Source organism: Lemur catta, chromosome 17, assembly GCF_020740605.2.
Source record: "Lemur catta isolate mLemCat1 chromosome 17, mLemCat1.pri, whole genome shotgun sequence".
NCBI lineage: Eukaryota > Metazoa > Chordata > Mammalia > Primates > Lemuridae > Lemur > Lemur catta.
In genome coordinates, this window is record NC_059144.1 from 5,911,692 (window position 1) to 5,934,371 (window position 22,680).

Genomic DNA, 22,680 nt, shown 5'->3' on the forward strand with positions numbered 1-22,680 from the left:
GGTGGATATCTTAGTTTGTCCTATTGTTTTTCATACTTTCCTGCCTTTAGGAACTTAAACCCTCCCTGCCTTCTCCAATATAAGAATGATTATTCATTGAAGGGGTGGTAAGACTAGCTATTACAGTTCTATTTATTAGTTATTGGGCTTTCAGGTTTTTTACCTCTTGGGTTAGTTTTGGATATGTTTTGTAGTTTTCTTGAAATGCTAGAAAAAGTGAAAGGTTTCCCAATTTGTTCATATGACTTTGATTAAAAAAAAAAAACTTTTTTTTTTTTGAGACAGAGTCTTGCTCTGTTGCCCGGGCTAGAGTGCCGTGGCATCAGCCCAGCTCACAGCAACCTCAAACTCCTGGGCTCAAGCAGTCCTCCTGCCTCAGCCTCCCAAGTAGCTGGGACTACAGGCATGCGCCACCATGCCCGGCTAATTTTTTCTATATATATTTTTAGCTGTCCAAATCATGTCTTTCTATATTTTAGTAGAGACGGGGTCTTGCTCTTGCTCAGGCTGGTCTCGAACTCCTGACCTTGAGCGATCCTCGCGCCTCGGCCTCCCGGAGTGCTCGGATTACAGGCATGAGCCACCATGCCCGGCCTAAAAAAAACTTTTATAAAGATAAAATCAAGTGATCAGTGACTAGGAGTGCTGCGGAGCAAATGTAAATCCTGTCTGTAGGAGCCCCTGCCTTAAAGCTTTGGTCTTTGGAAAAATTGTCTTCCATGAAACTTAGGAAACTGGGGGGCGGGGGGGGGGTTGCACACAGTAGGAGGTAAGTGGCCAGCAAGTGAAGCTTCAGCTTCATCTGTATTTTTTTTTTTTTTTTTTTTTTTGAGACAGAATCTCACTTTGTTGCCTGGGCTAGAGTGCCGTGGCATTAGCTTAGCTCACAGTAACCTCAAACTTCCGGGCTCAAGCAATCCTCTGCCTCAGCCTCCCGAGTAGCTGGGACTACAGGCATGCACCACCATGCCCAGCTTATTTTTGCTATATATTTTTAGTTGCCCAGCTATTTTTTTTAGTAGAGACAGAGTCTTGCTCTTGCCCAGGCTGGTCTTGAACTCTTGAGCTCAAACAATCTGCCCGCTTCAGCCTCCCAGAGTGTTAGGATGACAGGCGTGAGCCACTGTGCCCGGTCTAGCTTCATCTGCATTTACAGCCGCTCCCCATCGTTCACATCACCACCTGAGCTCCCCACTGGGCCCCTCTTCTGTGGAAAGCTTGTCTTCTGTGAAACCATTCCCTGGTGCCAAAAAGGTTGGGGACCACTGCCTTAAAGCATTCCTATAGTAACATCCTAGGGAAATGAGCAGCCCACAGTCAGGTTATGAGGAAAAAATAACAAAACACACGAAGAGGCCAGGCACGGTGGCTCACGCCTGTAATCCTAGCACTCTGGGAGGCCGAGGCGGGAGGATTGCTTGAGGTCAGGAGTTTGAGACCAGCCTGAGCAAGAGAGAGACTCTGTTTCTAAAATAAATAAATATAAAGTAAGATAAAAAAAAAACACACACACAAAGAAATGAGCACCACAAATGAGAAGAAACTTGCCCCCCCCCAAGGCTCAACAACTAGTAGAAATAGATCTACAAACACCTGATATTTAAAATAGTCATGTTTAATATGTTCAAGGATTTAAAAGAAACTTGAAAATATCAACAGGAACAAGCAATCTTGAAAAATGTGGTTCATGTACAGGTCATGATTAATTCCAGATCTAGGCTTCGAATTAAATCTTGGCCCCACAACTTTCTAGCCACATGACCTCAAGGGTAAGTTCTAAGAGAAGCCAGCATTCTGAATTTTGTGTAAAATATCCCAAACTTTAATTATTTACAACTAATTCATATTTATCTATTTATTGGCTCTAGTTCTTTGCATTATTGGTTGTGCTAGCTAGGATTGTAGTTTGCATCTGTAACTCATCATAGTCTACTTTAATCTTTATATAAGATACAAGAATCTTGTAACTCTCTAGATTTATTTCTCCCTCTCCCATGCTATAGTTGCCATATGTATTATACCTATGTAAGTTATAACCCCCATAGTGTTATAAATTTTACTTTGGGTATATGAATTTTAAAGAAACTAAGAAGAACAAATAGTCTTTTACATTTACTCATTAATTATGAGTAAATTAATCATGACCTGTATGTGGACCGCACTTTTCAAGATTGCTTGTTTCTGTTGATATTTTCAAGTTTCTTTTAAAACCTTCAACATATTAAACATGACTATTTTAAATATCAGATGTTTGTAGATCTATTTCTACTAGTTGTTGGGCTTTCTTGGGGGGGTGCAATTTTTTTCTCATTTGTGGTGCTCATTTCTTTGTGTGTTTTGTCATTTTTTCCTCCTAACTTGACTGTAGGTTTATTTCTGGTGCTCTTAATTTCTTTCTAAAGATCTGAGTTTCAGCCTGGTCTCATTTCCCTTCAACCTGAAGAACTTCCTTTAACATTTCTTGTAGTATAGGTATGCTGGTGATAACTTCTTACTTTGTATTTCTCTCAAAATGTGTTTTGCCTTTATTCTTTTACTTTTTGTTTTTCTTTCTTTCTTTTTTTTTTTTTTTTTGAGACAGAGTCTTGGTCTTTTGCCAGGGCTAGAGTACAGTGGCGTCACCCTAGCTCACAGCAACCTCAAACTCCTGGGCTCAAGCGATCCTCCTGCCTCAGCCTCCTGAGTAGCTGGGACTATAGGCACATACCGCTATGCCTTGGTAATCTTTTTTTTTCCTATTGTTAGTTGCCCAGCTAATTTTTTTCTATTTTTAGTAGAGACAGGGTCTCGCTCTTTCTCAGGCTGGTCTTGAACCCCTGACCTCAAGAGATCCTCCCACCTTGGCCTCCCATATCGCTAGGATTATAGATGTGAGCCACCGCACCTGGCCTTGCCTTCATTCTTGAAGGATATTTTTTCTGGATATAAAATTTTGGGTGATGGGTTTTCTTTCAGTACTTAATCATTCTGCTGTCTTCTGGCCTCTGTATGTTTTTGTGTATGTCCTTGAACATGGTTGTAATAGATGCTTTGAAGTCCTTGTCTGATGAATTTCAATATTTGGGCCATTTTCGGATTGGTTTCTGTTGTTTCCCTGTTTCTTCATATGTTTAGTAATTTTGGATTACATCCTGGATGTTATGAATGATATGTTGTAGACATATGGATTCTGTTATATCCTATTTTTTTTTTTTTTTTTGAGCCAGAGTCTTATTCTGTCACCCAGGCTGGAGTGTAGTGGCATCATTGTAGCTCACTGAAACCTCAAACTCCTGGGCTCAAGCCATCCTCCCGCCTCAGCCTCCCAAGTAGCTGGGATTATACGCATGCGCCACCATGCCCGGCTAATTTTTTCTTTTCCTTTTTTTTTTGAGACAGTCTCACTCTGTTGCCCAGGCTAGAGTGCCGTGGCGTCTGCCTAACTCACAGCAACCTCAAACTCCTGGGCTCAAGCAATCCTCCTGCCTCAGCCTCCTGAGTAGTTGGGACTATAGGCATGCACCACCATGCCTGGCTAATTTTTTCTGTATTTTTCTATATTTTTAGTTGTCCATATAATTTCTTTCTATTTGTAGTAGAGACGGGGTCTCGTTCTTGCTCAGGCTAGTCTCGAACTCCTGAACTCAAAGGATCTGCCCAACTCGGCCTCCCAGAGTGCTAGGATTACAGGTGTGAGCCACCGTGCCTGGCCTAATTTTTTGTATATATATTTTTAGTTGTCCATATACTTTTTTTCTATTTTTAGTAGAGACGGGGGTCTCGCTCTTCTCAGGCTGGTCTCGAACTCCTGACCTCGAGCGATCCTCCCGCCTTGGCCTCCCAGAGTGGTAGGATTATAGGTGTGAGCCACCACGCCTGGCCTATATTCCTTTTAAGAGTGCTTTTTGCTTTGTTTTTGTCCAGCAGCTGGAACCTCATTTCAGTTATTTATAAGCTAGGCTGCTTGGAATCTGCCCCATATGTGTGTCAGCCTGGAATTTGGGCAGAGTTTATATGCAGAATTTGGAATTCTCATTCTGGAACTCTCTCCTTTTTGAGGTTTCTCCCTTCCTTTTACAGCTGTTACAGTTGCTTCAAACTCTCCTAAGGCACAAATCTAAAAATTGAGTTCAGCCAATGTTGTTCAGTTTCTTTCAAGAGTTGATTTCATCCGTTTTCTTCCTGCTTTTGGTTACTTTTGGTGCCTTCAGGTAGTTTTTTATATTTTGTCCAGGGTGTATAGTTTTTGCCTGTGGAACAGTTGATCTAATATGAGCTGGAAGAAGAACCTACTGTGATGTCAGCGGCAGCTCTCAAGTGGTGATAATCAGAAGTGTTTCCATATAGGGCTAAAAATCCTTGGGAACATCCCTGTTCCTTATTGTTCTCAACTTTTCCCCAGGGTCTGATGTCGTTGGTTGCTGCCTTCTCAGAGGGGTCTTGTTGGATGGAGTCTGTGATGGAGACCCTTGGGAGATGTCTGCCCATCTGGGGTGGGTGCTTGCCTGTTCCTGATTTCTAGCTCTGTCCACTTGACTGTGTGTCTGAGATTGGAGATTGTAGCTTCACAGTGAAGACTCCACATCATCACACTGCATCCAGAGGGGTCTTTCTAAAACTACCCCCTTCTCCCTTGGGCCTCCATATGGCCAGTGTGGCACGTTGGCTGTTTTCTCCATATTGCAGAGTAGGGCCTGTTACAGCTCAGCAGTGTTGTCCTCGACTAGTTAATCTTCAAGTGATAGCTAAATAAAATTTAATGTTACTGCAATGTTCCTTGTGTTGTTTAATTTGGGCCTGAACGAGGAAGGGTTGGGGGACAGAGATTAGAATGCTCGTTTGAGCACAAACCAGAACTGACCCCGTGTGCTTTTGCACTTGGTTACTATTGGCTTCTTGTTTCTTTTTTCATCAGTCTGGGGCTAAGGCTGTGTTAGGGTTGGAAGATCTGATTTTAGACATGTTGACTAGGTTATCCTGGGCATGGAGCTGAGCCTGGCACAAGCTTCTTTCCTGTTGGTGTTTATTTTGCTTTCAAGCACGTCCCCATTCTCCGTCCCCATTGTCCTGCGCAGGCCTGGCATTGTGTTAGCTGCCCCCCGCCCCCCCAGAGGCTCTTTGAAGTGTATACTGTACTGGTGGGCAGGTGGTAATCAGCTTTTCAGCGGTGACTGGACAGGTTAAGTCATGCGTCTATGGCCATGCTGACTGCTGGTGGGAGTGCAGACTGGAGTTTGCCATCCTTGACTGACTGGTGTGTTCTTCCTTTTGAAGGTGATTCCTTGTTGCCTTTTCTTTCAGCTTTATCATTTTGTGATTCTGTGTCATTGTTGTGATATTAAAACTGCCTCCTGCAACCTAAATCATTATATAAAACATCATAAATTGCTTAAAAAAAACCCAAGCCCCACAAAGCTGTACATGTGTTGACATACTTACTCTAGGTTTAAATGTAATATGTTGCTTTTTTTTTTTTCTTTTTTAATACTGTAGCGTTCTAAGAACGGAAGCATCTGGGCTAGATGGAATTTAGCATCAAAAAAAATCCTCTTTCTGTTCAGAAAGTTGTAAAGTGCATTAAGATGAAGCAGGCACCAGAAATCCTTGGCAATACAAATGGAAAGACTCAGAGCTGTGAAGTGAATCGAGAGTGTTCGGTGTTCCTCAGCAAAGCCCAGCTTTCTAATAGTCTGCAGGAGGGCGTCATGCAGAAGTTTAATGGCCACGATGCACTTCCCTTTATTCCAGCTGAGAAGTTGAAGGATCTTACTTCCCGTGTATTTAATGGAGAACCGGGCACTCATGATGCCAAATTGCGTTTTGAACCCCAGGAAATGAAAGGAATGGGGACACCACCTAGCACTACCCCTATCAAAAATGGCTCTCCAGAAATTAAGCTTAAAATCACCAAAACATACATGAATGGGAAACCTCTCTTTGAGTCTTCTATCTGTGGTGACAGTGCTGATGTGTCCCAGTCAGGAGAAAATGGACAAAAGCCAGAAAACAAGGCGAGAAGGAACAGGAAGAGGAGTGTAAAGTATGATTCCTTACTGGAGCAGGGCCTTGTCGAAGCAGCCCTAGTGTCTAAGATCTCAAGTCCTTCTGATAAAAAGGTATTTATGAAGAATTCTGACTGGGGTCATGTGACGGTAAGCAGTGAACATGGGAACCACGTGAGGGTACCTGCCTGAGTGCAATGGTGGGTGGAGGAGATGGGGATGGTCTGGTGCTGTCAGCGCTTGACTGAGCCCTGGCTATGGGTCAGGCCTCGGGCTCCAGTATGGTCTGGTGTTGCCTCCTTAGGCCTCACAGCCAGCTGCTGAGCCTGTTGAAAGGCCTAGAGAGGTTAACTAGGTGTTCAGGATAGATGGCCAAAAAGAGGCAAAACCGGTTTCTGACTCTTGGCCTATTAGTTCCAGAGCCCTTGCTTGATGACTTGAGGCTATGCTGTTCTCATGGACCTCATCTTCAAGGCATTCTTTGGCCTGATGTGGTTAGTGGAGACACACTGGGCTCCAGCATGAGACTCCTTAAGCCTGCACTGTCTAATGAGTGGGAAGCGGAGCGGTGTTGTGCAGAGGTACTCCTGCTGTCCTCCCACACGGGTCCACTATCCACTTACCTAACTCTTCAGCCAGGTGGTCTAGCAGATGGCCTGCCTCCTTGAGGATTGGGCTGTGTCTTATGCTTTCATGAGCCCAGCATGTTGAACGCAAATAAGCAAATGAGTGTTCACTAATCAAAGGCTGGGAAGGAGAACCCTAACTTAAGATGGAAGGACCTTGTGGTTTTGCTCCATTCTGTGTGGTGGTTGGTGTCATGGTGTCTTAAAGTGACACTCTGGATGGCCCTAACGTTTAAATGAGTATAAGGGACCTTGGCCTTGACAGAAGGAAATAGGGGCAGGGCAGCAGCCTCCTCTCTCTGTCTAGATGATGGTCTAGAGGGTGTTGGTCTTTAGCTGCAGCTCCAGGCCCACTTGGAGTGGTGGGGACAGGGAGCCTGAGACCAGTGGGAGTTGACATTGTCACCATGGTTGGGCTATTGAGTTTAAAATTGTAATCGAGGAACTTTAGAGTTTCCACAGATGGGGGAATGACTGGAATTTCCTTGAAATCATTACAATAATGAAGAGGTATGATTGTTTAAAAAAAGTTTTTTGAGTGCTCAGGAACTGTTTAGCTCTTACTAATGTAAAGATAATGGCAAGATTTTTAATTTTTTTTTTTTTTCCAAGACAGAGTCTCACTCCGTTGCCCAGGCTAGAGTGCTGTGGCGTCAGCCTAGCTCACAGCAACCTCAAACTCTTGGGCTTAAACAATCCTCCTGCCTCAGCCTCCTGAGTAGCTGGGACTGCAAGCATGTGCCACCATGCCTGGCTAATTTTTTCTGTATATTTTTAGTTGTCCAGCTAATTTCTTTCTATTTTTAATAGAGATAGGGTCTTGCTCTTGCTCAGGCTGGTCTCAAACTCCTGAGCTCAAACGAACCACCCGCCTCGGCCTCCCAGTGTGCTATGATTACAGGCATGAGCCACCACGCCTGGCCAATTTTTTTTTAATTAAATTTTATTTTATTGTTATTTTTTTTGAGACAGAGTCTCACTCTGTCACCTGAGCTAGAGTGCCGTGGCATCAGCTTAGCTCACAGCAACCTCAGACTCCTGGGCTCTAAGCAATTCTCCTGCCTCAGCCTCCCAAGTAGCTTGTATTACAGGTGCATACCATTATGTCCAGCTAATTTTTTTCTATTTTTAGTAGAGACAGGGTCTTGCTCTTGCTCAAGCCAGTCTCAAACTCCTCAGCTCAAGCAATCCTCCCTCCTCGGACTCCCAGAGTGCTAGGATTACAGCATGAGCCACTGCACCTAGCCGAACTTCATGCTTTTACAGGGGAAGAGGCCTATGCAAATTGCCAGAGACCTGGCTTTTATTCCTAGCTCTGCCACTTGGTTTTGTTAAAACTTGGGTAAATCACCTGAATTTTGACTTCCACCTACAGAGTGGTAACAATAAATGTAACCCTGAAGGTGTGTAATGTGGCAACTCACGCCAGCCCTCAACAGCATACTCACAGATCTTTGTGACTGCCAGTGAGATTTCAGGGCTGGTATCCTCAGTTCAGAGATGGGGAGACTGAGGCCCACAGCAGTTCAATAGCTTGCCCAAGTACATAGTGCTCTTAGAAGGAGGATTAGGAATTTACCTTCAGAGAGGTCAGGGCCCTGCTGGTATGCTTGTTCCCACTGGAGTGCAGAACTAAGAGTGGCTTGGGGAGAAGTTTGCCCATGGCAGGATGTTCAGCCTCATAAACTACTCATATGCCAGAGATGGAGAAACTGAGCCTCACAGAGCCCAAGGACTCAGATCACAAGTGGTGGAGCTAGGACTTGATCCAGCCCTGCCCTTACCACATTTGCACCTTCATGTCAGGTGATACATGTACTTCTGAGAACTGATGGTCAGACATGTGGCTGGGGGCAGCGGGCAGTAAAAATTCAGGGTTCTGTGAGAATTCCTCTTTGACCAGTTGAAAAAGAACCATTAAAGATGGTCCACCAGGCCAAGGAAATAGATTTATAGAGAGATCCTTGTAGTGTTGAACACCTGTGTAGGCCAGGCACTGTGCTGACCCTTTAGCTGAGGGTGAGAGACACAGACGGTTTCCAAGAAGTGATATTGGGGCTGTTATCTAAAACACAGCCAGGAGTGCATCCTCTTTTTTTTGGGATCTATATGTGTTTTGAGCCTCCAGCCTGATTAATCTTGGGCCTTGTATGGATAGAAGGCTAGATTTAGGGGTAGTTATTAGATATATTAGTATTTGTCTTTTGTTGTTCATTTTCAGATTCCAGTTAAGAAAGAGTCCTGCCCAAACACTGGCAGAGACAAAGAGCAACTGTTGAAATATAACATCGGTGATTTGGTGTGGTCCAAAGTGTCCGGTTACCCTTGGTGGCCTTGCATGGTTTCTGCAGATCCACTCCTTCACAACTATACCAAACTTAAAGGTATTGTGTTTTTTGGGCTGTTTTTCCATCTTTCTCTTTTGCACTTAGTCTTTCTCATCTCCAGCCTTCTTACTGTTCCTTAACTACTAGCCCTACTATTTAGATGTGCAGTGATTGTTTATTTCAGCATGATTTTCAGAAATAGTATTTTATACTAAGTTTAAGTTATAAAAATGTCCACGATTATTAGCCTTGCAGGAAGAGAGAAAGCAACTAGAAATGATCATCTTTGTCTTACAAAACTTGAGTAGGTAAATTGATTTGTACATGGAACAGCTAAAGTAATATATTAAGAATGTAATATGTCATTGATACAAGCAAATACTTAAATAATAGTTGGGCAACCTATACATGCATTTTTGGAGGAAAAATGAAAGATCAGGTGGTTTGAGAGTCTTCTGGAAAATCTTCTAAAGTTTGCATTTAGTTTAAGGAAGGTGAGATGTGGCAAGTACAGAGTTGGAGCTGAGCAGGTTAGTGCCCCTGTGACATGTGCACCCTTCAGAAGTGTGGGCGACTAGAGTCATGACTGGACCAGGCCAGTGCTCCAACCCAGTACACCACCAGTCAGCCTTATATTGCCCCTCAGTGGTGCAGGTATACATGGCCCCTCCTGGTCTCTAGCTGGAGGCCTGAGCTCTCACAGAAGCAGCATTGCTGCTCTCATTCTGCACTTACTTAGGTCTCTACTCTGCCACCCAAGTAGCCAAACAGGCCTGTCAGCTGGGAGTGGGACAAAGTGACACCTCTTTGGCAAATGTCAACTTTAGAGGGGATGGGTTCAGGATAAAGAGGACCTTGCTTAAGTCCCAGATGCCCCTGCCTGAATCCTGCCCAGGTCTTCTGTCCCGTGGGGGTAGTTGGCCTCTGCTGTGAGGCTCAGGCATGCATGTGTGCTCTGCACGACTTGCGGCAGGAGAAAAGCCTATGGCCTGGCTTCAGCTCTGCATCTACTGAGGACCTTTGGCATCCTTGGCTTGCCAGAATTGGGGGAGTCTCATCTAAGGGGCTGCAGGAACCCCAGGGTATACCCCAAGGCATCTAGACTTGGTGAGAATGTGAAAGAAAATGCTGGTTCAGACAGAAGGTGTCCCCCATTTGGGGATAGACCATCATGCTTCTGGAGCCAGTGTCCAGGCACATACAGGTGTATGTGAGGGATTGTCAATTCCTTCTTAGCTCTCTAAAACTTGGCCTGGTGCCCACACATCAAACCTGGTGACTTTCACTTCTTCTGCCTGCATGGCACACCACAAGCAACTCTTGCTGATTTCTTTTTTAGTTCTGGGGATTTTTAGTTGTTTTTGTGAAGCCATCTCAAGCTTCTAGCCCTCGTATGTCAAACTGAAGTAGTCTTTTTTTTTTTTGAGACAGGGTCACACTTGTCAGCCAGGTTGGAGTGCAGTGTCAACAATCATAGCTCACTGCAACCTGGAACTTCTGGGCTCAAGTGGTCCTCCTGCCTCGGCCTCTGGAGTAGTCGGGACTATTGGCACATGCCACCACGTCCAGCTAATTTTTTTTTCTATTTTTAGTAGACATGGGGTCTTGCTCTTGCTCAGGCTGGTCTTGAACTCCTGACCTCAAGTGATCCTCCCACCTTGGCCTCCCAGAGTGCTAGGATTACAGGCGTGAGCCACTGTGCCCGGCCTTTATACCCATTTTTTTTTTTTTTTTTTTTTTTTTTGAGACAGAGTCTCACTTTGCTGCCCGGGCTAGAATGAGTGCCGTGGCATCAGCCTAGCTCACAGCAACCTCAAACTCCCGGGCTTAAGCGATCCTCCTGCCTCAGCCTCCCGAGTAGCTGGGACTAAAGGCATGCGCCACCATGCCCGGCTAATTTTTTCTATATAGATTTTTAGTTGGCCAGATAATTTCTTTCCATTTTTAGTAGAGACGGGGTGTCGCTCAGGCTGGTCTCGAACTCCTGACCTCGAGCGATCCACCTGCCTCGGGCTCCCAGAGTGCTAGGATTACAGGCGTGAGCCACCGCGCCCGGCTTTTATACCCGTTTTTAAGTGTCTTTATGTAACTAGGTATCTGCCCGGTTTTCAAAACAATGCCAAATGGTCATACTTGGATTCTAGCTTTTTTGTGTATGTAAACTATTTTATTTATTGTTTGCTTATTTGTATTTTTATTTATCTATTTAAAAACCTTTCAAGCCCACTGGTCAAATTAGAATAGCACAGTGGACACTCATTCCCCTCATCTCGATTCAGTGACTTTTAACATCTTGTTTTGCCTGTTCTGTCTCTTTCTCTAGATAAACACTCTTCTACTTTGCCAAACTGTGTGAATATGGGCTGTAGATGTCATGGCACTTCACTCCCAACTATGCCAGGTCAAGGACAGTTTCCTTACCAACTAAGCACTCAACCACACTACAGGAAACATTATGTCAGGAATGTGGCCTGTCATTATGGTCCTAGCTGAGAGTTCCTCAGCTGTCCTGGTATCCCCAACACCTGTGTTTTCCTACACTCTGGGATTGAGATGCATGCTCTGCCTCTGGCTGCCCTGCCTCTTCAGCTTCCTCTGGTCTAGAATAGCACCCCAAACCCCTATTACTTAGGATTGCTCTAGATCCCTCATGAGCAGACCCAGGTCAGAAAGGCCAGGCTGGAGCTGAGGAGCCTTGAAAGGTGGCTTTGTCCTTTATGTGTGCAGAAGCGGGTGTCCCCTATCAGCCTAGGCCAGGGAGTAGCACTGCTAACCCCCAACAGTCTACTTCTGTAGAAATTGTTGGATGCAGGGAGCAGGTCCTCATAATCATATACAAACCAACTTCAGAAGACTTGATAATGTGCATTTGAAAAGCAGTTCGGGAGGCAAACCAGGATGGACACCTTCCAGCTGAAAGGAAGTTTAGAAAACCTTTACAAAGAAAGGGATCAAAGGAGCTCAGGAGGAAAATGAGAGAAGTGAAGTGAGAGAAGGATGGTAGGCCAGGCAGACCATGCCTGGAGGGGCTTGTGGGGCAGCTGACGCCCCTTAGTAGGTGGGGCCCTCAGAGCTCTCCGTGGAAGGCCGCCCGCCCCATGGTCTTGAATGCGTGGGGTCTGGGTTCCCTTGCAGCACTGGAATTAGTAGTCCTTGATGATCTATTGACTTATAAAATGGTAACTATCTATTTTTGGTATGCTTTCTGCATTTTAGCTGGCATTTTTCTGTGAAAATGATCTCCCCCCTAAAAAAACTAGTTATGTATTACAATCCTTATTTTTTTATGTCCTCATCAGCCTTTCAGTATTTCCTTACCTCTGGTCTAACATACCTCCCAGGCTCATCTTGTACATTTTTTGCCCTAGTCCTGGAATGAGCCATTTCTCTGGGAAGGCCTAGGTCCTTTTTGTAGAGAATAGTATATAGAAGCCCAGATCTGGGCACTGGTTGTGTTCATTGCTCCAGGAGACAGAATTTACCAGGGATACACGTGAAGTGGGTCTCCAGGCAGTGCTGAGCCCTGGCTCCAAGTGGAGATCTTGGGTCCATTTATGACTCCCCACCTCTTGGCCTGCAGCCCTCCACAGTGGGAGTGAGATGGTGAGTGGTGGGTGTCCTTGTTGGAGAAGGGCAGGGACATGGAGAAGAGGTGGCTCCTGGTGTGGAGCAGGCTAAGCACACTCTGTGAAGCAGGTGCTTTTATTTCTCTGTAAGATGGAGCCTCCCTACCCCCGATTTCTATCCCAAATTTTCTTTATTTTAATTTTGAATATCATGCTTGGGATTTGTAGAACTGCTTGAATCTGTGTATCTTAGTAATATACTGAATTTTTGAAACTATAGCATAATATACATGCAGAAGAGAACATAACTCATACTGGAGCTCAGTCTAGATTCTTTTAAAGTTTAGATTTCCTTTGGAAATCTAAGTTAATGAAAGTGTTAATAGCATTTTTGTGATGTATAGCAGCAGAACTTGTCTTGGCTGCTATCTACCAGGGTGCATAGATGGTCTAGCAGCTTTGAGGCCTGACTCTTTAAGGTGGAGATAGAAGATAATTATATGTTTTAGATGTCATGCTATGGAGAAAACTGGCTTCTGTTGCATCTGGGGACTCCATCATCTCACTCCATCATCTCCCTGTCATACCTGGATCCCACTGGTCTTTTCTTAGATAACTGCAGTCTAGAATCAAGTAATTTTCTGTTGTGGAAATTATTTGTTGTGCTTTTTCCGGTATGGAAGGGAATCTTAAAAATTAATCCTCATTGCTTTATTTCTAGCATGTTCTAAAAATATTACAGGTAATCTGGCTTTCTCATGTCTTATGCTATTTGATAGTATCAGCATTTTACTGATTTGTTTCTTTTTTGTTCTATCAGTTGCTGAGACAGATGTGTTAAAATATCCTACTGGGTAGTGGATGTGCCCTTTTCTATTGTCAGTTTCTGGTTTACCTATTTTGGGGCTCTTGTACCCCCTAGGGACTGAACCGGGGAAACTCAGACGTGGTAATACTTGTATTATTTCTTTTGTTTGTTTGTTTGTTTTCTGAGACAGAGTCTTGCTCTGTTGCCTGGGCTAGAGTGCCGTGGCATCAGCCCAGTTCATAGCAACCTCAAACTCTTGGGCTCAAGCAATCCTCCTGCCTCAGCCTGCCGAGTAGCTGGGACTACAGGCATGCGCCACCATGCCTGGCTAATTTTTTCTATATAGATTTTTAGTTGTCCGGCTAATTTCTTTCTATTTTTAGTAGAGACGAGGTCTTCCTCTTGCTCAGGCTGGTCTCGAACTCCTGACCTCAAGCTATCCTTCCGCCTTGGCCTCCCAGAGTACTAGGATTACAGGCGTGAGCTATCGCGCCTGGCCTCTGTTTTTTTTGTCGTTGTTATTGTTTGTTTTTTTTTTTTGGAGACATGGTCTCACTCTGTCATCCAGGCTGGCGTGCAGTGGCATCATCACAGCTCACTGCAACGTCATACTCCTGGGCTCAAGCGATCCTCCTGCCTCAGCCTCCCAAGTAGCGGGGACTACAGGTGTGCACCACTATTCTGGGCCAATTTTTTCTGTGTTTTGTAGAGATTGGGTCTCACTCTTGGATCAGGCTGGTCTCGAACTCCTGACCTCAAGTGATCCTTCCACCTCGGCCTCCCAAAGTGCTGGGATTACAGGGATGCGCCACTGCACCCAGCCTCGTGTTTTTATAGCTTTTCTTTCTCCCTCGAGCTTCATTTCTCAGGCAGCCTTGTCTTTTGGTGTGGGGTTCATTCTGTATGCATAGATGGCTATTTTCAATAGGTTCCACAGAATCTGGAGAAAGACTTGGCTCAGTCAGGCCTAGAGGTTCATGGGCCACCTGTGGCTTAATGGGCTGTGATGAGAAAATGAATATAGCCAAAAGGAGCCCCTAGGACTGCTTAGTGGAGGCCAGGTTCTCCTAGAAGTGAATAGAGGTGGAGGAGTCTAGGACAAGCTTTTTTATACAGACTGGGATTAGTGAACATCAGAAATTGGCACAGGAAGGAAGAAGTACTAATAAATAGTACTAGGACAACTGTTTATACAGTAAAAGAAAACAGCAAGATGTTCACCTCTCAACTTGGACCAAAATAAAATTCATACGGATTAAAGATACCCACAAAAATAGGAGAAAATTGGTTTATGTTATCAAATTTCTAGATAGGAAAGAACATAAAAAATGTTAGACTCATTTATTTTATAAAGTTGGGATCAGAGTATAGTAATCTCTTGTGCTTTTTTGCCACCTGATATGTAAGGAACATCTCTCTGTCATTAACTATTTATAAACATAAATAGTTTATATTTCATTGTATGTACTGTAACAGATTTTCTTCATTATAAAAATGCTATGACATATTCTAAATTCATTTTCATTACTAAGAAAAGTTCTTTCGAAGTATTAAAGTAATGAAGAAATCACAAATGCCTTGGACATATCCTTGAATCTTGGGTATTTTCAGATCAAAGATGTTTGTACACTTATAAACAAGTCACATTGTACTGAAAGATCAGTTGTGAAAAATCATCCCCTGTGTTCCCTCCTCAGAATTATTTTGAACTCTTTCAACATTTTCTTCTATATTTCAATTTATCATTACATATTTTCTGTTGACTTTCTATTATGGAAAATGAAGATTAAGCTCTTCAACTGTTTTCTATTTCTTTCCCTGCATCCTCCCCATATAATTAAGTTAATTTTTTTATTAAATAAAAAATAAGTGCTTACATAATATTGACAACATAAATATCACTCAATGAAAAACCAACTTGTGTTCTATAATTGCATTTTCTTTCTTGTACAACCTTAGTTTTTCCTGGAGTTACTGCTTTTCTTTTTAAATCATATACTTGCTTTCCACACAGCCTTAATTTTTTTCAAGTATTCATCTCCCTATCCTTAAAACAGCCTTAATATTTAGTTAGTTTCTCCTATTTATATATTTATGTAGTTATTTTTTCTCCTAAAAAAATGAAAACCTGTTTTTGAGTCTCATCTTCCTTTTCTGCTCCTTGGAACTCATCTTTTAACCCTCTTTCCTTGCTACCTAAGATTTTCTTTCTGTGTAAAAGAGGTCTTTTCTCTCATCTTTTCTTCCCTTGGAGCTCTCTCCTAGAATCTTCTTTTTTCCTGCCTCAATCTGGATTGCTGATGCTCTTAACTTTCTGTATTGCAGTAAACTTAGACTTTCCAAGGTGCTTTCCTATGTTACTTGTGCTGTTTTCTGTAGTTTCATGCTGTCTTTTTTTTGTTTTCCTTTTCTGGCAGAATACATTTTTTGGCATTCTAAGAAAGCGTGTATGGAAGATAAATCTGGGTCCTTGCAGTTCAGAGAATGCTACCTTTCTATCCTCACACTTGGTGGATGGTTTGGTTGGGTATAGAATTTTATCTTGAGAATAATTCCCCTTGGAATTTTGAGGGTATTACTAGCATCCAGAGTCTTTGGCCATGCTTGATGTACCTCTACTTCTTGTTCTATTAACTGGATGCTGTTCTCTCTCCTTCCTCCAACAGCTTGAATCTCACAGATGTGCCCTGCTGTGGATGTTGGGTGAAATAATAGGGGGTATTTTAGTTTGAGACATGGTTTATTGTTAAATCTTTCTTCGGGCCGGGCGTGGTGGCTCACGCCTGTAATCCTAGCACTCTGGGAGGCCGAGGCGGGTGGATTCTTTGAGCTCAGGAGTTCGAGACCAGCTTGAGCAAGAGCGAGACCCCGTCTCTACTAAAAATAGAAAGAAATTATATGGACAGCTAAAAAATATATATAGAAAAAAAAATTAGCCGGACATGGTGGCGCATGCCTGTAGTCCCAGCTACTCGGGAGGCTGAGGCAGGAGGATTGCTTGAGTCCAGGAGTTTGAGGTTGCTGTGAGCTAGGCTGACGCCACGGCACTCACTCTAGCCTGGGCAACAGAGTGAGACTCTGTCTCAAAAAAAAAAAAAAAAAAATCTTTCTTCAGAAGGCCTGTTATTTGAGTATTGAACTTCCTGGGTTGATTCTATAGGTTTCTTACAGCAGCAGATATTTTTCATCTTTTCTTCTTTCTGGGAGATTCTTATCTTCTGAGCTTTCTTATTGAATTTTATTTTCATAATTTTATTTGATTTTTTTTAATTTAAAAATTTTTTTGGAGACAGGGTCTCACTCTGTCACCCAGACTGCTGGAGTGCAGTGGTGTGATTATACCTCACTGCAGCCTCGAACTCCTGGGCTCAAGCAAGCTTCTTACCTCAGCCTCTCAAGTGGCTGGGACTATAAGTGCATGCCACCATGCTGGCTAATTTTTTAAAAACTTTTTGTAGAGGTGGGGTCTCACTATGTTGCCCAGGCTGCTCTCAACCTCTTGGCCTCAAAGCAGTCCTCCCGCCTTGGCCTCCCAAAGTGCTGGCATACAGGCATGAGCCAGTTTGACTGGCCATATTTTCATAATTGTATTTAAAATCCCAAATAGCTTTTTTTGTGTGTGTGTGCTCTCTTTTCATAGCACACCAGGGTTTTTCTCTGTTGAGTGTCTTCTCTTCCTTGCATTGTATCTGTGGCCCTGCAGAGGCTGTTTATTTCCGTGTGTTTTGCATTCATTCATTCAGGAAACTTCCCTGGGTCCTGGGGTTCCTTGGTGCTCTGCTTGTGTTTAAGAGCACAGCACTCAGGTCTACTTGCAGCTGTGTGCGTGGGGGGCTTTGTTACCTGAACACCTTTGGGGAATCTCTAAAAGATTCAGTGGAGAGGTTTTTCCTCTGGGGTGCTTCAGTTCTCCAGGAAATATCCTTTGATTTCCCATGGCCAGTGTTCTGCACGAGGGGACAGGGACTGATGGCCCCTCCCATGGTGACCCCCCTCTCTCCCCTCATTTGGCACAGATCTGACCTTTCAACCAGCTAACCTATATTCAACTTCTCATTTGACCACAGTGGAATCTGGCTTCCTTTCTCTTTATTTTGGGTCCAACTGTATCTTTGCTCATCCAGGTTTCCTTTGGCTGCATTGTGGGATGTGGTTTCCTCCTCAGCTAAGAGTAGCAGCAGTGGGCATCTGAGGGGCTACTCTGTGATCTTAGCTACTCTGGAAGCCAGTGGTGCTCTTACTCCCCTGCACTGTGAGTGAGCAGCTGGCCAGCTAGTCTACTGCCGCCTTTGCTGCCATTCTAGCCCTCTCTGTTGAAGTGTCCCTTTTGCTGACGTCCTCTCTTACCTTATTTGCTGTCTTTTTAAGAGGATCTTGAGAGGGGGCAGATAATAAAGGTATGCATTTGGTTGTCTTTCTTTCTCAGTCAATTTTAAACCTTATTAGAGATTTTTGTAAATGAATTTCCCTCTATGGCATGGAGCATGGTGGGGATAAGAAGGGAGGATTTATTTTGAGATTGACAGACTCAAACAACACTGAGGAAAACAATTGCAAAGCAGCAATGGGTTTGCCTAATTTCACCCCACATTCTAACTTTCATGTTCTAATATTTTATTTTAAAAACTAGGTCAGAAAAAGAGTGCACGCCAGTATCATGTACAGTTCTTTGGTGATGCCCCAGAAAGAGCTTGGATATTTGAGAAGAGCCTTGTAGCTTTCGAAGGAGAAGGACAATTTGAAAAATTATGCCAGGAAAGTGCCAAGCAGGCACCCACGAAAGCTGAGAAAATTAAGGTGACAGATGATCCTTTAGTATTCAGTGTACTTTTCAGACCCACAATTTTAATTTTTTATTAGTAATCTTGTTTTGAACTTATAGTTGCTTGAAATACTGTAATTTGTTTTTTGAGTCAGAGTCTCACTCTGTGGCCCAGGCTGCAGTGCAATGGCAGGATCATAGCTCACTGCATCTTCAAACTCCTAAGCTGGAATGATCCTGCCACCTCAGCCTCCTGAGTAGCTGGGACTACTACAAGGCATGAGCCACCATGCCTGGCTAAGTTAAAAAAATTTTTTTGGTAGAGATGGGATCTCGCTGTATTGCCCACCCAGGCTGTTCTCAAACTCCTGGGCTCAAGCAATCCTCCCTCCTTGGCCTCCTAAAGTGCTGGGATTATAGGTGTGAGCCACTGTGCCTGCCTGTAATGGCTTTATTATTAATATATCTATCATTGTTTACTATTGCCCAAATATGCCATGTTTGAAAATATGACAAGTTTCTATGGAGACACAGTTTTTTTCTTTTACTCATTGACTCCTAGAAATAATTTGTTTCATCATTTTTATTTTCCTTTATATGTGTGAGAGAGAGAGAGTGTGTGTGTGTGTGTGTGTGTGTGTGTGTGTGTGTGTATAAAAAAACATTAGTTAATGTGATTGGAATTGATGATTTCTGGTTAAAAGAAATAATAGTTATTATGTTGGGCTAAATTCTGTCTAAAACCTAAGTTAATTGGTTTTTATAGTTTTGGATTTCTAAATTTATCTGAAATTGTAAAAGTAACCTTTTTTTAAAATGAGTTACCTTTTATGTTTGTGTAATGAAACTTACAATGTCTTATATATTTTTTTCCAGCTGTTGAAACCTATTTCAGGGAAACTGAGGGCCCAGTGGGAGATGGGCATTGTTCAAGCAGAAGAGGCTGCAAGCATGTCAGTAGAGGAGCGGAAAGCCAAGTTCACCTTCATTTATGTAGGGGACCAGCTTCATCTCAACCCCCGAGTGGCTAAGGAGGCTGGGATTGCTATGGAGTTTTCAGGAGAAATGGCAGGATCCTCAGGAGTCAGTGAAGAAGCGGCTGAAAACCCCAAGTTTGTGAGAGAAGAGGGCATTCCCATGAAGAGAAGGCGGAGAACCAAACTGTCTAGCTCTACTGAGAACCAGGAGAGTGACCCTGGCACAGTAAGGAACAGTCCTCAAAAGATGGCAGAGGTGGACCCCAAAAGAGGAGTTGGGTCTCCTCCTGGGAGGAAGAAGGCCATGGCCTCCACTCCACGAAGCAGGAAGGGAGATGCAGCATCCCAGTTTTTGGTCTTCTGTCAAAAGCACAGGGATGAGGTCAGTACTCTGATGTGTTGTAAGTTGGTGGGTTTCATGCCAGGGAGTTTCTGCACTTGAGGAGTATCACTTCATTGTTCTGTCACCCGTGTCTCTGTACTGTCAGCAGTCTGTAGTGAGCTTTGGATAGATTTTAGGTCTGATAAGTATGATTAGGGAACGGCTCTCTTGACCCTTGGGGCAAAGATGCTTTCGCATCTTTGCACTCACGTGCTTTGCACTCACGGTTACTAAAGTGATCATCCAATGTGGGTGAGAAGATACTGGGAACAGTGGGAAGTGGGTTTCATTGTGCTGCTCTTTGCTGGAACTTCAGCCTTGTCCTTAACATCGGACTCTGGGTTAGCATTTCTCCAGCTGGCTGTTCTGAAGCTTCCAGTATGGAGTACACTCCATTATGAAACTTACTGTATCCGCTAGCACTGAGTATGTTGAAGATGTATTTCCATGATATTTAAAAAGCAATATGATTAGGTGGGGCATGGTGGCTCACGCCTGTAATCCTAGCACTCTGGGAGGCTGAGGTGGGAGGATGGCTTGAGCTCAGGAGTTCGAGACAAGCCTGAGCAAGAGTGAGATCCCATTTCTACTAATAATAGAAAAAAAGTTACTGGGCATGCTGGCGTGCACCTGTAGTCCCAGCTATTCAGGAGGCTGAGGCAGGAAGATTGCTTGAGCCCTCAGAAGTTTGAGGTTGCAGTGAGCTATCATGACGCCTCTGCACTCTAGCCAGGATGACAGAGTGAGACTTTGTCTCCAAAAATAAAAAACAAAAAAGTAATATGATTAAAACATCTAAAGAATTTTCTTAATCATTTTCATAAACTATGCAATCTGTTAGTACATAGTAAAGGCTCAGTTCTGTTGTAAAGAATGGAAAGAATTAGGCTCCCCATTTTTGGTTATGTTAACTATTACTTGAAGTGAGTAGGTTATAGTCTAGGGCCTACAAGCCTTTTTTTATAGTGTTAATTTTAATTTTACTTTCTTGGGAATTTTCTATTCAGTAGTCTAAATCCATATGGTGATTAAAGGTACCAGTAAGAAATAGGATCAGTTTTCCATGAGTGTTTAACCAGCACCTATTTTGTGGCAGGCAGCATGGCACGGAACGGGGCCATGAGTAATTCAGACAGAGATTTGTAATTGAGTGGTTGTTGGGTGTTCTAAGAAATCCATGGAATATGATTTTTTTTGTCCCTCCCCAGGAACTGGGAAGTCTTCCAGAGAAATGAATTTAAGTGGTGCCTTCAAGAATAACCAGTAGTTAGAAGATAAGGGGATTTCCAAAAAAAAAAAAAAAGAAGAAGAAAAAGGAAAAAAAAGAATAACTGGTAGAACTTTCTCAGGAATGCAAGGATGGTTTAGTATTAGAAAATCTATTATTGTGATTTACTCTGTAGAAGATTAAATGATCATCTTGATAGATGGAGAAAAGGCATTTGGTAAAATTCATTGGCTTTCTTTGTTATACATATTTTTGGGTTACATGTGATGTTTTGAAACATGCTTTAAAATTAACTGCTTTTTGATAAAAAGTTAATAAACCAGGAATAGAAGGGAACTTCCTTAATCCATTGAAGGATATCTATCAAAAACTTTTGTCAAGGTACTTATTGATGAACCTTTAGAAGCATTCTCTTTAAAATGATAACTGAGATAGGATGCCTTCTTTCACCACTTATTAAACATTGAACTTAAAATACTAGCCAGTACTGTAAGATAAGAAAATGGAATAAAAAGGCATAATTGTAAAGGAAGAAATAAAGATGTCATTGTTTGCAGAGGTGTATGTAGAAAACTCAAGGAAATGTACAGAAAATCTGTAGAATTAATAAAGAGTTCACCAAGGTTGGTGGATGTATGGTTAATATACAAGTGCAGCAACAAAGAGGAAATGTAATATTAGAAAAAATACCATTGATAATAGAAACAAAATTAGAAAAATAACTGATATTTTAGCAGACCTAAATAGAACTGTATAGAAGGAAAGATTCACTATCCTGGAGTTGTTAATTACCCCTGTAGTAATCTCTGTTGCCCTGGCTAGAGTGCAGTGGTGTAATCATTGCTCACCACAACCTCAAACTCCTGGGCTCAAGCAATTTTCCTGCCTCAGCCTCCCAAGTAGCTGGGACTACAGGTGTGTGCCACCATGCCAGGCTAATTTTTCTGTTTTTTGTAGAGATAGAGTCTCCCTCTTGCTCAGGCTGGTCTTGAACTCCTGAGGTCAAGTAATCTTCCTGCCTTGGCCTCCCAAAGTGCTAGGATTACAGGTGTGAGCCACTGCATGTAGCCTCAGTGTAATTCTAATAAGACTCCCAATGGGAATTTTTTTGCACTTTCTAAGTGGATGCTAACATAGCCATGTTTGAAGAGAGGCTTGGCCTAAGGACTTTCTGTTATTTAAAACAGTGATGTTCATGCCTGAGACATACGGGGTAGTGACACTGCCCAGAACGGGGCCGAGAGCCGACTCTTGAGCATGTGGAGGCGAATGGGAAAGGGCTGCCAGTTTGGCAAGGTAACTGCTCTGGGCACAATGCTGGGACCACTGGTGATTTAAGAACTCGGCAAGCACGGGAGAGGAGCTTTGTCAATTTGGGAGAGGGAAGGAGTTTTAAAATAAGCCAGACTGATCACAGACTAGAAAGGGATGACATTAAAATGAAAATCTATGTGCCAAGGACAGCATGAACACAGTGACAAGGACAAGCTTTGTGTACAGAGCTAAAACAATTCCAAAGGAAAAGTGGGGGAAGGCTACAAAAATGACAACGTACAGAAGAGCCTGGACAGCCAGTAAGTATGTGAAGAGATGCTGCTCACCCTCAGCTGTCACCAGGACCTGCAGATCAAAGTCATGCTGGGATGGGGCCACATAGTCACCCAGTGAGCAGACACCAAATTCGGATGAGCTTGGGGCTGAGAAGATGAGTAGCGATGGGGATCCTCTTCTGATGCTGGTGGGGGAAATGTGTCAATATCTAGTGAAATTAAAGATGTGCTTTCTTTGTTTCTTAAAATTTCACTCCTAAGTATTTCCCCTAGAGTAATTTTGCCCTTGTACCCAAGGAGACACCACAGTGTCCAAAACTAAAATGTTGTCAGGTGAATGGCAGACTATGGTATGTTCCTGCAGTGTAACACTCTACACTTCAGTTAAAGTGAACTCACCGGGTGTCAAAGAAGAAACCAAGTTGCTGAGGGATATGCAGATCCCATCACTTGTATGACATTTGAAACGTGCA

The 22,680-nt window shown here is 43.2% G+C and overlaps 1 protein-coding gene across 4 annotated transcripts in view; it reads left to right on the forward strand.

Annotated features, from left to right (window-relative positions):
* The window catches only part of NSD2 (nuclear receptor binding SET domain protein 2), an 89,108-nt gene that overhangs the window by 18,476 nt on the left and 47,952 nt on the right, over nt 1-22,680 (forward strand). For 3 of the 4 annotated variants that reach the window (XM_045529191.1, XM_045529194.1, XM_045529193.1), the window contains exons 2-5: nt 5,473-6,095; nt 8,829-8,991; nt 17,939-18,105; nt 18,947-19,429. In XM_045529191.1, the coding sequence (XP_045385147.1) occupies nt 5,502-6,095; nt 8,829-8,991; nt 17,939-18,105; nt 18,947-19,429 (1,407 nt within the window). In that variant the 5' untranslated portion in view covers nt 5,473-5,501. Of the gene's footprint in view, nt 1-4,706; nt 5,254-5,472; nt 6,096-8,828; nt 8,992-17,938; nt 18,106-18,946; nt 19,430-22,680 lie in introns of those variants that run through there. The other variant, XM_045529192.1, reaches the window with a different exon arrangement.